Here is a 15,630-nt window from a genome sequence, read left to right as displayed (position 1 = left end):
AGCGGTAGTTGACTGAGGAAGATGATGTGACCAAGCGATTGCGACTTTAGCAACAAAGACGACAATTGCATTGAAATATGCCAGCGAAACCTTTTTTCTTGTTGCAGTTTATTAGCTTAAAGAAACAAACCTTATAAATACCACTCCACCTTCTTGGATTAGATTTAACAGTCCAAAATGCACGACCTTTGGGTGCCCCTACAGTTGGGTATAGCAACGGGAAAGTTTGCGCTGCCATCCACGATTTTCTTTTAGGATCAATGAGATTTAAACTCTTAATACAAGACTTTAAGCCTCATTTTGTTCTATCCAAATTCAATTTGAATTGTCTTATTTTTTATGGTAATGGTAGAATTTTGATTTTCATAATATCATTCAAGCTCTACACTCTCAATCTTCCTATTCTAACTTGCCTATTATAAAACTCTGACCTTTTATTTTGCACTTTGACCAACCCGATTCTTTGCCAATCCCCCCGAGTGGGTATGTACCAGTATATCAGAAGGATTTACATCCATGAACTGCCGAAGAACAACAGAAGTAATTGGAGAATGACAGATTGCACAACCGTGCCACGCGCGCTGCCGAAACGTTTGAATAGCGACAAGCCCGACTAGTTGCAGACGTTCCATACCAGCATCGTTGAATGACAATTTGTGCTTCTGTCACTTACATAACAAGAACATTCCGCACATATTGCGCAAAAATATTGCACCGGAGGGCAATATATTATCAGTTAATACCAGTCAGCAGGTTTTATTAGCACACAATTGCTGAAATCACCAGTAGCAAAGTGCCTCTGTGTATATTTTGATGTGTGTTGCCGATTGCCTATCCATACTAATACGATGATGGTGCTACCACCTGTTGCTCAATCTTGCAGCAAATACAGAGGCTTCACAAAGGCACATAGTCATTACATCTTGCACAAGTTCACCATGCCATTTCAATCTACACCTTTGTGTTGAAATTTGCAACTTAAGGGGCTTTCTTACAACCTTAGAAGCAAGAGCCATCATTCACCACGTGCACACCAGATGGTGCCACAGCATAGCACAGCAGCACACAGAGAGGCTTTGCCAAGGTGTGTAGTACCTGCCCCTTGCTAACAAGTGCTTCACTGTGGCAAGCGAGAATATGTACGTCAGCGACACTGTGTGAAAACGAAACCTGAACCTGCTATTGCAAATTCTTTGAATTGCAATTTTATGTGAAGTTTTATTTTTATTTTTCTCTACTATACAAGCCATGTTTTTCTCTCGGGGAGTGCAATTGACAAAAAATGTTGGCAACTAAATCGTCTTGCAGTAGAAGTCCTGCTCCTGAGTTTGCTTCTGGTACTTCTTGGTGTACTTGCTGTCGTATGGCACATAGTACCATGCCTGGAAATCGCCACGCTCCTTTATCAACTTCTCGACTTTCCACTCAATTTCTCTGCAGAAAGGAGAGACGTCCAACATTATTACTGTATCCCTAACCTGGTGCTAAAAGGTGGGCTGAAAGAGACTGCTTTTTTGGACTGAGTGGAAGGAAATTAAACAAGAATAAAATATTTACATGACCCATGTTTCAAACTGATAATTGCAAAGTACAAGAATATCTAAACAGAATAAAATGTGACTGCTAGGAAGAAAAAAATGCTTCAAATGTGAAGTATACACAGTGTATAAATAACCCTTTCCATACTGCAGGAAATGAAAAATAAATTTGTCATGTTTCCCAGAAATGTGGCGTGCTGGTAAGCCATACTACCAGCGAAAGCATTCAAGCACCTGAATATGGAAAGTAAAAACAACAGAAGGCCATCCACTGTCAAAAACAGCAACTAGAAGTAAGTTGACAGATGTAACCATCATTTGTTCACAGTGAAGGTACTTCTGCTTATGACTGTACTGGCTATGCTTGTTTGTGGTACTGAAAAGGTTAAGTTTGAAGTCGTACTGACAGAACAATTATCTTCTTCTTTTTAAGTTCAAGTTTAAACTGTCAAACGGCCCGAAAAACTACTGGCCAGCATCAGAGCACACTAAATATTTTACTAAAATACTTCTTTCTTTGAACCTGTTACAGTCTTGGTAATCGCGAAGTGGGTGCTTCATGTCATTGTACACTGACTCACAGCATTCCTGTAACAGGTGCAGCTGGATGCCACAAACACGCAAGTGCAACCAGAAGAAATGCATGCAGCACTCTTATTTTCTGGGCAGCATCATCATACCTAGTCTTATCACTATCCAACTTCGTCAAATCTTCATTTGTGTCATGATGCCATGATAATTGCGATGACATCAGGTCATGCATTTCAAGACCGACTTTGCTTTCCAGCTTATACTTCCTAAGCTTAATCCCTTTACGTGCTAGTTAAGCGATTATTAACAAGGAAGCATTAGAAAATGACAAAATGACTTGACCTCTTAAATTTTCATGATGTTTTCCTGCACAATGCAGATGAAAAAAAAAGGGAGAGAAAGCGGTGGCACCAACATTGCTGCCACTAAAGTAAAAAAATTAGGTTTGGTCTTTGCTTTTTTTTGGTAAAATAACTTCTCATTCATTCAAGGAATTAAATAACAGTACTCTATCACTCTAATCCAATTTTTTTTCCTCATGCCCCCTTAAAGGGAAATTAAAGAATAACACTAAATTAACTTAGGCTGGTGACATATTTCATCAAGATTCAACTTGAATGTTATTTGGCTGGGAAGTTTACTAGTGGACAAATCATGAGCCAACATTTCCCTTATTGACCTCTGCACCTCAGCTACATAGCATTCTAACATTATTATGGTGTCACAGACTTCAAACTATTTTTGCATGCTCGGGTTGTTATTGTTTACAAAATGTTCTCCGAACTTGCAGGGCTCAACCATTGGTTCCTACAGAATGCAATGTAGGAGACCTCCTTTACCGATAAAATGCCGCAATTAGTCCCAAACAGATGCTGTCCAAATCTGATGACATCACAAGGAGCTAGTGTGGGAAGCCCGCCTTTCATTTTTGCATCTTTCCTGGCATACCTAAATTTCGCTCTTGGCAAGGTTGACTTTTCTGAAATTGAGGAACTTTAATTTGATAATCCCCATTTCGCCATTTCTCCCCATCACAGCAAAGATACTAGGGGGAGTTCTGCTACAGTTTTCGTGTGGCAGTGGAGGTCTACATGTAATGGCATGGTAAATATCAAACATAAATGCAATGCAACCTATGTCATAGCGCTGAATCTGCTCTGACACGTAATGACGAAACGTAATTACAAAATAAAAGTTACCTTGCATATATTTCACTGGAACAGACAGCAACTTAGGCATATGTGTGGTGTTTTTAATGAGTAATACATAACTTTTGTTTCCCACGTCGCATTATACTGACTCCACGTTGGAGGTCAGCTTGGAGTTTGTACAGCTGTGACAGTGAAAGCTGACAGCATGTTGCTGCAGTGCAGCCTGAATGGAAGCCGTCACAAAGAACAACCAACCACAAGTGCACTGGAACTTAGCCGGTAACTGCTGCTGCATTTGAGCAAGGCCTTGAGCAAGCAAACAGACCACTAGTACTTCCGAAGGATGTGAGAACTCACTTATTCAGCTTCACTGTATCAGTTGTCAGATTGGCATACATCTGAAGGACTTTTTTGTTTTTTCTCTCTCTAACAGCACTTTCTTCACACCAAGCCTGAGTCAAATGCACGAACGGGGTCACTCCAAGCACATCAGTGCCGATATGTAGCAGACACATGCACCCGCACATGACACGTGTAAAGCCACAGTTATGATGAAAAACTGGGCAAACAAAGCCTGCAGAAAGACACAACTGCTCATTTACCTCAGCTGAACCTTCTCATACTCTTGCTGCAGTATCTCCATCTTCTTTTCGTACTTCATCTGAGGATTATCCATAAACCATTTAGCAAGGAACTGCTTGATAGGGTGCTGTTCAATAAAATGAAAACAAGAAAGCACAAATTAGCAGTGCAATGCTAGCAAAGGTGATCACAGGAAAGAAAATATCAATATGTGTTGTTTCACTTGTGGTACAGACAACAGCTTGGAACAAAGGCAATGTTAGTATGCACACACTATCAGTGCGAGTAAGATGCAGATGCTATATTCAACAAACTTTGGCAACTCTGCTTTGTTCATTTATCAATTCGTCAGCACTTCGGCTTTGAGCTTGTTTCATTGGTGTCTTACTAGCCTGCTTCAGCATTTCATTTTCTTTTTGTTGTGCTTGGAATGACAAAAATGTGAGAAAAAAAAAAGGAAGAAATCGGTGGATCCCACGCACATGCGGAAATTGGAGATGAGCTAAGCTTTCCTTGATGTCTACTAAAATGCCGTCACTTCACTTCTTATTCACTTCTGTCTACTCTCGTCACTTCTGTCAATGCACACACTGGTCTTATTCTGTTCATTATACTTATTTCTCCACACTCGACTGCTTGTGATACCAACTTCTTCACTTTTTTCCTCTTGTTCTGCTTGTCTATTTGGGCACTCACCCAGCGCAACATGTCCACTTACACATACCCAGTGTGCCCAGTATACACAGTGCCCGAGCTGTCATATATTCAGCAACAAGCAACACAGTAGCAGTCAGATCCGCAAAGTGGAGAGCAGAGGCAATAAAGGCTTTGCTTTAAATCAAGGCAAACGCTGAAAGAGATGAAGAAATTATAAAGTAAGAACTTTGTGTTTTGGCCCTTACGTAGGAGCTTTGTCCACAATATTTTATAAATAAGACTCCTGTGTGAGGGTCGAACTGTCAAGTTTTTAAGAATTTCTTCCATCTCGGTCTACGTCTGTTTTGTTTTTCTTCACTATTCTTCCCAACCAGACGAGATTTTGTCAGATTCTCTATTTCATTATAAAAATGTTGCTGCTACTAATCATGCTGCAGAGAGTGAACATCTATGAACATACAGAAGACACTTTTTCAATATTTAGAAGACATTTCTACCATGCATAAACACACACAACCAGAAACACACGTGCATGCACATGTTATAATATAATATATAAAAAGAAGGAAAGGAAATTAAGGTGGTGCAATGACCAAAACAATAGAGCGAGACACCATAGGCATCAAACACTAAGAGGTAGGAAGACTGCAGTACGTGTTAGAGAGGAAAATTGCCGGTACAGCTATTATACTAGTTGAGATTTAAAAAAAAAGGGAGGAAGTTCAATTGGGAAAGCCATGTAATGCATTGGACCGGTAACCAGTGTTCTATAAAAATAACAGAATGGGTGCAAAGAGCAAGGAAACACAGTCGATGCATATAGCACGATGGTATTAAGAAATTTGCAGGTCATGTAGCTGGAAATGACTGGAAAAAGCCTTCATGCTGCCATGGACTTGGAAAAACTTCCAGGGACACTAAAAAGAGAAAGGCGCAACAACAAAATACGAGTGGCGACAATGCCTTGAAGTTCTTACACCAGCTTGCTGTGACGTCACAGATTTTGACAGCATCTGCTGGAGCCTAGTTAATTCTTTTTATCTGTAAAGGAGGGCTACATTGTGCTCTTAAGGAGCCAAGGACTGAACCTGGAGAATTTTGAGAAGTCTCATTGTGCCTCAATGCATGGCCCATATACAAGAAGATAATTTGGAATCCATGGTGTCGCAGTAGTGTATTGGCACTGGAGTTTCGAATGAAACTCTAAAGAAAGAAATGGAAATGTCGCTTTTCTTTTTCTAGTAATGAACATATTGGGGTGAAATTAACAAAAAAAGGTTTTTAACACAGTGGCTGCAACGTGGGTATCCGTTAAGTCATCGCAGTTTTTTCACCTATGCATGGCTTTCTAGCAGTGTGCAAGCCATCCTAAAAATTAACGGAAAGAAAAAGATACTTGTTTCTGATCTGGTGGTGCCATCTTACTGCATACTGAGGATGTTTCAAAGGAGAACAACTCCCTGGTGACTCACAGGGCTCACAGGCAGGTCATAACACACAAGAGCAACATGACGAGTGACCCACCAGTGGATCACACCACACAGGAATCGAAATCACAAAAAATGCTGCCACAGCAAGCAGGTTAAAGAATACTTTATCTCAACTGTTTTAGTGTTTTGTTTTAGTGTTTCTTTAATTATGATGATGAAAGAAAAAATACAACTTCCTTTTGCTCTGGTTCAATGTAAGAAATCTCATTAAATCACTCACGTCATAGTACTCCCAGTACTCTGGTTCATAGCCTTCTGGTATTTCTGCAAGTTTCGGCGGCCCAATGAAGACGTTGATGTACGTGACAAGGAGGCCCAAGGGAATAGCACCCAGGAGGATATAGAAGTGCACACTATCCTTGAACTGGTTCCAAGCAAACCTTGAAGGTGTAATCACCATGTGGTTGGACGACTGCCTCACTAGAAACACAGAGCAAACATGGCAATGTTCAACTTGGGCAACGCACCTGTGCCACACAAAGCAATGTTACTATGCTAAGGTTACTCTTATAGTATACACTGTGCACATCATGCACCCAGAAGCATAACTTTGTGGGAACACTGACACATATTTTTGAAGTTGTAGAAACACTACCACAAGCATACATAAAAGGATGACACTTAGCAAATATGAAGGATGGAAAACACCTGTGATACTGTAGATAAGACGGACAAGGCGGAGACGAGAACCAAGAATTGACGTTAAACATTTATTTTTTACTATGCCTTTGCTACCTTGCTTGTGTGTGTGTTCTGTACCACCACACTTTTCATTTTAAGCCACTACATACTCCACCACCCCTCTCCCCTAATGCCAGTTAGTAGATCAAATGCTATTAAGGGAACTATGAATATTATACTTGGTGCGGGCTGCACTTGTCGGTTCGTCATCTTTGTCCAAGTCTCAAAGGAACCAACTTCTGCATTCTCACTGAACACATCCGGGTCACCGCTGCAGCTATGATGGGGTGAGGCAGCGACGAGAACAGATAATCGATAGTAAATATCTCTCTTTACTGAACCTTTGCTATTTTGCCGTGCATGCCATTCTGCACCACTGCACTTCTTTCTCTTCATCTTCGGTTACCGCCTAGCAGTGACCACTAAAATACTTTGATACTAAAGGTTGTCTCTAAACGCCAAACCCGGCATTACTGACTTTATCAAGATGTCATGATGCACAGCAGAAGTGCTGACGAAGGGTAGCTCAAAGGCAAAGTATGACGACGTTGCAAATGAGTGTGTGCCAGGCATTACTTCTGGCAGCTGCAGCAATCACTGAGACGGAGCAAGACAGTGTATTGTCGTGGTGCACTCAGCCTCTGGGTACTACAAACCGGAAATAGTGTGTAGAAACAAGTATTATAGTAAATTATTCAGAGAAATCTGGCGCCTGTAGAATTTCTCATTTCTAGGGTTTACAGTGTTTGGATCTTTGTCCAACACAAAAAATTACAAGTGGAAAACATCACGTCAGAAGTCCTTCCAGAGAGCATATGTATACTGCACTTTTTTGTACAATTTCAATTTTGCTTTTGTAGCTTCAATTTCAGCCACGTCATCTGCCCCATTTTTCTATTTAGTGATACCGAGTCTCCACCCCGACATGGGAAGGAGCTTTGCCGTCCTCGTGAGTTATTCGTCGGCAGAGCCCTTTCAGGATACAGTCAGATCTGTAGCTCATGTCCTCAAAGAAGCACCAGTTATCTACGTCATTGAATTTTAATTTGTGTAATTTTACGTCGTTGCGAACGCAGAGGTTGCCATAATGTGTCTCAAGTACAAGTTATGAAATTGGAGATTAATTTCTAATGGATAATTTGTAATTACGTTACCATTTCAAGAAGCACACAAGTGCATCTACAGAATGCGCAGTTTCGCTGTGACACAAATGAGCAGCCTCGTTCCCGACCAAGAAGCCTCTTTCAATGCTGTTTCGGAGTATGTGCCCCCGACTGCGAGCTTTACAGCGTCATCAGTTGTACACCTCAGTCACACAGGGCATTTACGATCGCGATCGATCACAATCGGAACCGAATTTCTTGGTCTCGACTGGGCCCTTGCGCAAACTGCAGAAGGTGAATTTGATCCCGATAGCGCTCCATCGCGATCTGTGACTTGGGTATTGAGCTGCAGTGTCCCGGGTAATGACACTCGCGTAGATTACGGAAAATAAGAAAGAAAATCAGTATTAACTTCGCGGAAAAGAGTGAAAGGTCAGACAAAAGACGCTTCCGAAAGTTTGAGCAGCGCAGCTGCCAAGCGAGGCGATATTGAAAGCCTACAAGCTCGGCAGCCGCCTAAATACGGCCTTTTTTGTCATCACGCCTTTCACTTTTTACGAAAAGTGCTGCGCCTCAGACACATCGCAATATACTGAGCACTACGGCTAGCGCGAAGCGCCAAAGCCATTCATATTCTCAGCCGTGCATCATCACGCGCAGCGAAAGCTGCCGGCACTGCAACATTGAGCGACGTGGCAACCTTTCGGCATGCTCGAATCACTGCAAGTTACTGAAGACATTTTCACACGTTTGAAAGAAGCATAATTGCCTGAGCATAGCTGTCCTGGTTGCGGTGGCCTTCTTGCTAAAATCGGGGCAACACTTCTCGCAGCTCGTAAAATGCTCAACACTGCCATTTTTCCCAAAGGGCAAACAGAACGCACAGAGTTCCTTGCTTACTTAACTTTTGCGGACAAATTCAGAAAACCTAATAAACGCTACTTCAAGCCAGAACCACACTAAATAATTTGCAAAAATTATTAAAGCAAACAAATTTTTTTAGTTCGAGCAGTGTTTGTGTAAACGCGTAGTACTGTGTAAGACGTTATGCTTTCGTTTTCTTCGAGTTTACCCAGTTTACCTTTATGTGACTTCAGACGGCGTTGTTGTGCGAAAGAGAAATAATAATGGCGGATCTTCTAGGTTCGATTTTAAACTCTATGGACAAACCACCAACTGTTGGTGACAAACAGAAGAAATTACTACAAAGTAAGTAGCCGTGCAGCAACCGTGACATTGTCAGCGCAACTGTTTACGCGTTTTTATGTAAGCATTGCCCTTGTCACGCAGAACAACGTGACGAACACCAGAAGCGCGAAGCGGAGGAGAAAGAGAAGTTGAGAAAGTTCAGAGATCAGGTGAGTCGTTGTGTGATGCCAACTGTGTGTCACCTCTACTGACGATGGCGTCAGAATGAAACCGCCTTGATCATGTTTTTTTTCTTCTTGTTAAATTCACCGTGAATGTCGATGGCTGGCTTATTGCGCTGCGGCGCAGTGCCTGTGCCATCTCCTGGCGCAAGGAGCTTTTTTTGTTTGAACTCATCTAGTTCCGGTATTGTTCTCACCTGTTGACCGTGTAATCAGTACAATTTGTTCCTGTCGTTCCACTTGTGCCAACAGATCATTTGCGTGTGTCTGTGTGACTAATAAGAAGTAGGCCATCTTTATCACCGTAATGCTAGCTGCTGTTTCCGTCGTTATCTCTTTCAGGTTGAGGACAAAATCAACAAGTTTATCCAAGACCCGGAAAAGCAAAAATACAAGTTTGCGCCCATGGCAAAGGTCCACCGCACGATTATGTAAGTACAGCACGTGCGAGCGATAGGCGCACGCGAGGAGAAAGAGAGAGAGATGGTGTTGTACAAACTCAGAGATCAAAGTGTTTTCTTGGGCTTGCCACTAATTGGTGAGAAAATTCTTTGTTTAAGATTATCAATAAAATTAAAACGTGTTTGCTTTTGTTTTTGCAGACAGAAAAAAGAAAGTTTGAAAGCTATAACCTCAGTCATGCATAATTATTAACAGCAAACACCATGTGTTACATTCCTTATCTTATTTTCAGCCATGATGTTGCAGACATTGCTGGCCTCACTGCTTTTTCCTTTGGAGAGGAGGAAGTAGATCGCTATGTCATGATCTTCAAAAAGGTAATAAATACAGAGTAATATATGGAGCTTGGCATGCTGGAATCTACACCTGGGCTGTCGATTAACTTCAATGTGCATGATCAAATAGGTGACATACCATGTGATGACAGTGGATCAATCCTCTTCATAACTATTGTTTATATCTTCACCTGCCTCTGAAGGAGTTTGCGCCTTCAGATGATGAACTGGCTGCCTACCGGAAAGGAGAGGAGTGGGATCCTGAGAAAGCCAAGGCTGCTGCCCGAGAAAGGGTAAAGCTTTTTATTGTTTATTTATAAACATGCTGTTGCTGCCTTTTCCTGTATTTAGAATTTATTACTGAAAAAGTCCTCTTGAAAAACAAGCAAAACAAATCAACTTAGTGGTGTTAAAAAGTTTTACCAAGAAACAGCAGTATGGCTCTAACAGTGCAAAAAGCAGCAAAGGCGATGCAAGATCGATGTGTTGAGATGACAAGCCTTGCCCAACTTTCCCTGCGTAAATTGAGCCCTAGCTCTTTATATGTGATGGTAATTTCACATTATCTTTAATTGAGATAACTTGTTCGACACAGTGCCTTTGATAGCTGCATGTAGGAAGCAAGGGTGAGCGAAGGATGAGCACTTCTCATGAAAGTATTGTGTAAGTTGCGCACATAAGCATTTAACCAGTAGTCGAGGCCTAAGAATTGCAATTGCAGGGAGAGGTACACGATCATTGTTATATTTATTTCTGCTGCATTGACATGCTCAACTATGCAAATTACTTGTTGAAGTCTCTCCATGACATCATAGAATGAAAGGAGCAAGAAAGCAGTTGCTGTGCTGGTACAACCTTGCTGCTTGCTTGCAGGAACTTGCGGCTGCAGCACTGGCGGAACAGGCAAAGCAGTCGAGCCAAGATAGTGCACCACAGACCGACTACCACGAGAAATACGAGAAACTGCTGGGTCGGGAAAGTGGGAAGGATGCAGCCAAGATCACCACACCCAACAAACAGTTTGGCTTTGGTACTGCACTTCAACAGATAGTTATTGCTTTGTACTATGTCTGTGCAGTGTTGGGTCAAAGAAACAAAAGAATCAAGTTAAGAACCCATGTCTTTCACAGAACAAACATGGAGCTCGTTGCCAATAGTACACTCCATTTAAAACTAGGAGGTGCAGGTGCTCTCCCCACTAGTCGTAAGGCAAATCACAAGACTGCAGCTGCTAATTCCAGGCTGTGTAGCAAAGCTTGGGATGTTTCGGGAATTCTCTTTTCCAAAAGATTTTTATCTCATGTCCGTCTTTATGGCTTTCCTCTATTATCATTCTTGGGGCTCCATGTTGGAGTTGTTTTCAGCCTTCTCATAATCTGTCTCTCTTTTAGAAAAGTGTTGCTGACAGTATTACTAAAGGGACACTAAATGGAAAATTTAAAGGGCCCTGAAACACTTTTTGAGCATAAAAGAAAATGTTGCCAATCTGTAGACAAGGCTCCTGTGAACATGTGAGCCAACTATTATTCGACTGCATGTAGCAGGAAATTTACAATTTCGTATCAAGAACAGTAAAAAATTGCTTATTGTCTCCTTTGCAATGTTGTCAGAAGCTACGTCGCAAGCAGTCAACCAACCGGTATTGGTAGATTTCGTGATCGCAAGAACATTCTCAGTGATACTATTATTGCTCATTTTGAATTAAATAAATGAAAAATATATATTTCGGTGGTTTCAAAAAAGCCAAAGAGAAGTATTTCATTTTGGCACTTCTGTTCTACACACGACAGTTGTGCATTGCATGTTGATACCCCCTTGAAATTCCCACGCCAGTTTTCCGTGACTATTGAATTTGATGGCACCTGCTCAGGGCTAGTTTTTCTTAATTGATGAAGATTGACTACATTGTGTTTTATTAAGAGAGCCAAAGACTGAAGCAAGCAAACTCCAAGAACTTTTACTATGCCACAATGACACAAATGCAAGAAAATACTTTGAAATACTTGACATCTCACTGTTGTATTGGCACTGGAATTTGGTGCAAAAATCTTTCTTAAACGAAAGTTTAGCCTTCGCGTTCTTTCCCAGTAAGCAACCTCTTGCCATGAAATTAACAAAAGCAAAGTTTTGAAAGATACATTATCACTTGTGTTTTTGTTATTTGATGTTTCTCTTTAGCGTCTATTTAATATTTTGGGTTATCACAGTATCCAGGCACATGGCTATGCATGCTGTTGTCATGATGCATTGTGATGGAGGGTTGTGAAATAGCTAGTGTAAGCAGTTGCTAATGTAAAAAAAACCTGGAATGGGAAGAAAATATCATATCTGCTAAAGTGTTCTTTGTGTTCTAACACTAGGTTGTTTGAATGTTTGTAGGGGTGTGAATTTTAATGCGTTTAGCATTCCTTGCCTACTTCAAGCATTTTGAGCCTCCCTATCCATCTATCTAACCTCTTACACTGGCATAGTGACCCAAGTTGTCTATCACCTTGGGTCACTGGATTTGTGCTCGTGGTTGCATCATTGTCATTACAGCTTTGTCATCCGACTCTTCATGTCGTCATGTTCATGCCATCGTTATCATACAGTCATTCGTTGTCACACCATTGCCAGAATGTCGTCATGATCATTTCATTGTCATCACTCCAGCTTCGTCATCCAGCTCTTGTCATGCCATCGTTGTCACGCCATCATCACTATACAGGCTTCATGATGCAGTATTCATCATGCCATTGTCCATGCCAGTCATGCCATTGTTGTCATTGTGTTGTCTTCATGCATTCATTTTTCATACCGTTGTTGCGATGCCATAGCAGTCATTCCACCACAGTGATTCTAGCTTTATTACGCCACTCTCGTCCTCCTGTTGTTGTCACACCATCGTCGTCATAGCGTTATCACCGTGATACCATTGTCTATACCGTTACCATCATTGTCATCACTGTCATACCACCTCCTTTGTTTCACTGACATCAAGCCTTTTTCACCGTTCTATCATGATCAAGCTGTCCGTCACTTAATCTTGATTATGCTGCCATTGTCGCCCAATCATCGTCATTGCGTCATTGTCAGACAGTCGGTATGCACCTTTTGCCATACTCTCATCATGCCGTCATGGCTGTGCCATCGTCATATGCTCATCATTATCCCATTGCCCGCAAGTCGGTGTCAAGGTGTCGTCATTATACAATTGCCATCTCATTGTCATCATGCCGTCGTCATACCGCCTTTCTCGTTCCATCAACGTCATTCCTTCTTCGTCATCCCCCCATGCTCATGGGTAAGCTTGACAAGAAAGTACTATAGCAAAGCGGAAAGATACTGGAGTATGTCGCATATAGCCGAAGCAATGAAAGTGCCAGAATGACCACTACAGGTGTCAAATAAACATGACTTCAGAAATATGGTATGTCATTACATAGCTTGTATGCCAATTGCACTCCCATTGACAGTCATTCTGAGATGAGTACTGCCATAATTTTTTGTTCATGTCTTGTTTGTCTCTTGTTTCAGTACCCAGTCAGAACAAAAAGGACGTCCGGACGATCGAACAAGCGCTTGCCGACATTCGTGCCAAGAAGAAGCAGAAAACCGATGGCCCTAGTTCAGAAAAATCAGAGCATGACTGACATTCTGTGAACAAAAAGAAAACAATGCATGCTTGTAAATCTAGGCTAGATAAGTTTGAACATCCCTGCTTTCATCGCACTGCTGAGCTCCCATGGCCCACTACGTGTCCATCTAAAGGCTGTGTTTCGCACTTGTCATTACTGCGAAGAGGTGGATTGTTAAGTTTGTTCATCACATTTTCTTTTTAATAGCTGCAATTAAATGAGCTGCATGCTGTTTGTAGTGTAGTCTCTCTCTAGCGGAGGGACGGTGTTATAAAGTGCTCAAGACTACATTGACCCCTAATTAATATATGGAAAATTAGGGCTCCACCCGCATTTTTTTTTTTTTTCTGGCTGTAAAAGCAGTTTGCCTTTTTCAGCCACTTGCCTACATTTTGCAGAAAATATTTAATTTCAGGTTGGTAGCCTAACACTTCAGGCTTCAGCCAGTTGCGTACATGTTGCAGAACATGTCTTATTTCAGATTGTTGGCTGGATACACGCAGAATTTCTCGTCATTCGTACAATTTTATGTTGTGCTAGTCCTGCCTTATAGTTTGGTAACTGTACGAGCTTAAGGTAAAGAAGCGCAGGAAAAGTGGATGTCAAGCGTACCCGCTGGATGTACAAAGACCTATGCCTATGATTATGAGCTCAGTTTTTACTACGTGGTCAGTTTATGAGGACCTTGTATGGGTAGCATCACCACCTGTGTGTGTGCCATCACCATAAATTGAAATGCAAACCAACTGGAAATCAGCTGAAACATGCCTTTATATATGAAGTTCGTTGATGGCATTCATGGGGTTCATTGCATCTAGCTTTGGGACTACACATGAAATGAAGCCGAGTATTGCGATTTGGGCTTGTTGGTTGTTCGAGGCATAAAGTGAGGCACGGCACTGTATCATTGTGCCTCAGCTTATCTTTGTCGTATTCATGCACTGTTTTCGCATAGGGTTGGGGCTACACTATAGTATAGAGACTGGTCACTCATTCATTGCGCATTGCATTCGGGAGTATAATCATGTGCAAGTGGCATTCCAATTCCAAGTTTTAGCTTTTGCACATGATACGTACAGCACACTGTAAAAGTAATGCTGCTTTTACAAACTCTACTTTTGACCATACTGATAAAAACAACGCTAATTTTTTGAAATTTTTTTAAACCTCTGTGTAGTCTGCGATGATGGAGTTTGCCAAGAACTGTAAATATTCATGATAAACTGGGACATTTTCATTGGTGTTGCTTCTGTAATTTTGGCAAGCATTGCAAGTGTAGAATAAATTGTGTGATGTGCTTTTTATGGCGCATTTTCGTGAAGCCAGTTGCGGAAAAGTGCTTCCAAAAATGTCACAATAAAATTGTTTCTTTTGTTTGACTTTCCCTTTTTGCCATGCTGATTGGCCGTTCACGGTGGCATCGTTTCATGGACAATGCGAAATGGAATAAGAACATTGGACCCAGAGAACTATGTTTCAGGAGGTGGTCCAAGACAACTATGTGCAGTGTTCAGCTCAAGTTGCAAGTGTAGATCATGGAACATGTCATTTACTTCAATGTCGCGACATTTGTGCCATCCGTCAACAACTTTCATCCCAACCAGCATGGGTTCCGGAAAGGCCACTCATGTGAAACACAATTAGCTTTGTACCTGCATGACATTCATTACAATCTTGACTGCAATATCCCAACCGTTGCACTGTTCCTAGACTACGAGAGAGCAATCGGCAAGGTACCCCATTACCACCTTTTAGTCGAACTTTCTTTTTTAAACCTTCATTCACATGTCCTTAACTAGATTAGAAACTTTTCAACCGACTGCATGCAATTTGTTTCCACTAATGGCTTTTCGTCTCCTTACTCATGTTCTTTCAGGAGTACCCCAAGGCACAGTTCTTGGCCTTTTGCTCTTTCTAATATAGCCTTCCATAATAACATCTACAATCCATCTTTTCGCTGATGACTGCATAATCTACTGCCCTGTTACTAACGCTGACGATTCTTCTGTCCTCCAACATGACCTGAATAACACAGAAATGGTGCACTACATGGCTAATGCTCCTGAATACTCCAATAACTACTAATTTCTTTTCACCGCTGCCAAAATTATACTCGACCTATTTATAAAATCAAGGATACCACCATTATTTCCACTAGCTCCATTAGATACCA

General features: G+C 41.4%; 2 protein-coding genes across 2 annotated transcripts; one reads left to right on the top strand and one right to left on the bottom strand.

Moving 5' to 3' along the window:
- Positions 1 to 1,158: 1,158 nt before the first annotated feature.
- On the bottom strand, positions 1,159 to 8,661 carry ND-SGDH (NADH dehydrogenase (ubiquinone) SGDH subunit). The gene is made up of 4 exons (XM_075684800.1): positions 8,503 to 8,661; positions 6,170 to 6,369; positions 3,823 to 3,929; positions 1,159 to 1,434 (listed from the first exon to the last, which is right to left on the bottom strand). Exons 1-4 carry the CDS (start codon positions 8,588 to 8,590, stop codon positions 1,293 to 1,295), a joined length of 537 nt encoding a protein of 178 aa, XP_075540915.1. The 5' UTR covers positions 8,591 to 8,661; the 3' UTR covers positions 1,159 to 1,292.
- A 129-nt stretch (positions 8,662 to 8,790) lies between these two features.
- On the top strand, positions 8,791 to 14,836 carry LOC142575429 (sperm-associated antigen 7). The gene is made up of 7 exons (XM_075684799.1): positions 8,791 to 8,942; positions 9,024 to 9,091; positions 9,446 to 9,534; positions 9,798 to 9,882; positions 10,044 to 10,133; positions 10,714 to 10,870; positions 13,357 to 14,836. Exons 1-7 carry the CDS (start codon positions 8,861 to 8,863, stop codon positions 13,470 to 13,472), a joined length of 687 nt encoding a protein of 228 aa, XP_075540914.1. The 5' UTR covers positions 8,791 to 8,860; the 3' UTR covers positions 13,473 to 14,836.
- Positions 14,837 to 15,630: the final 794 nt, after the last annotated feature.

Source organism: Dermacentor variabilis, chromosome 3 (assembly GCF_050947875.1).
Source record: "Dermacentor variabilis isolate Ectoservices chromosome 3, ASM5094787v1, whole genome shotgun sequence".
Classification (NCBI taxonomy): domain Eukaryota; kingdom Metazoa; phylum Arthropoda; class Arachnida; order Ixodida; family Ixodidae; genus Dermacentor; species Dermacentor variabilis.
Note: the sequence above shows the minus strand (reverse complement) of the source record. Positions and strands in the feature narration are given on the sequence as shown.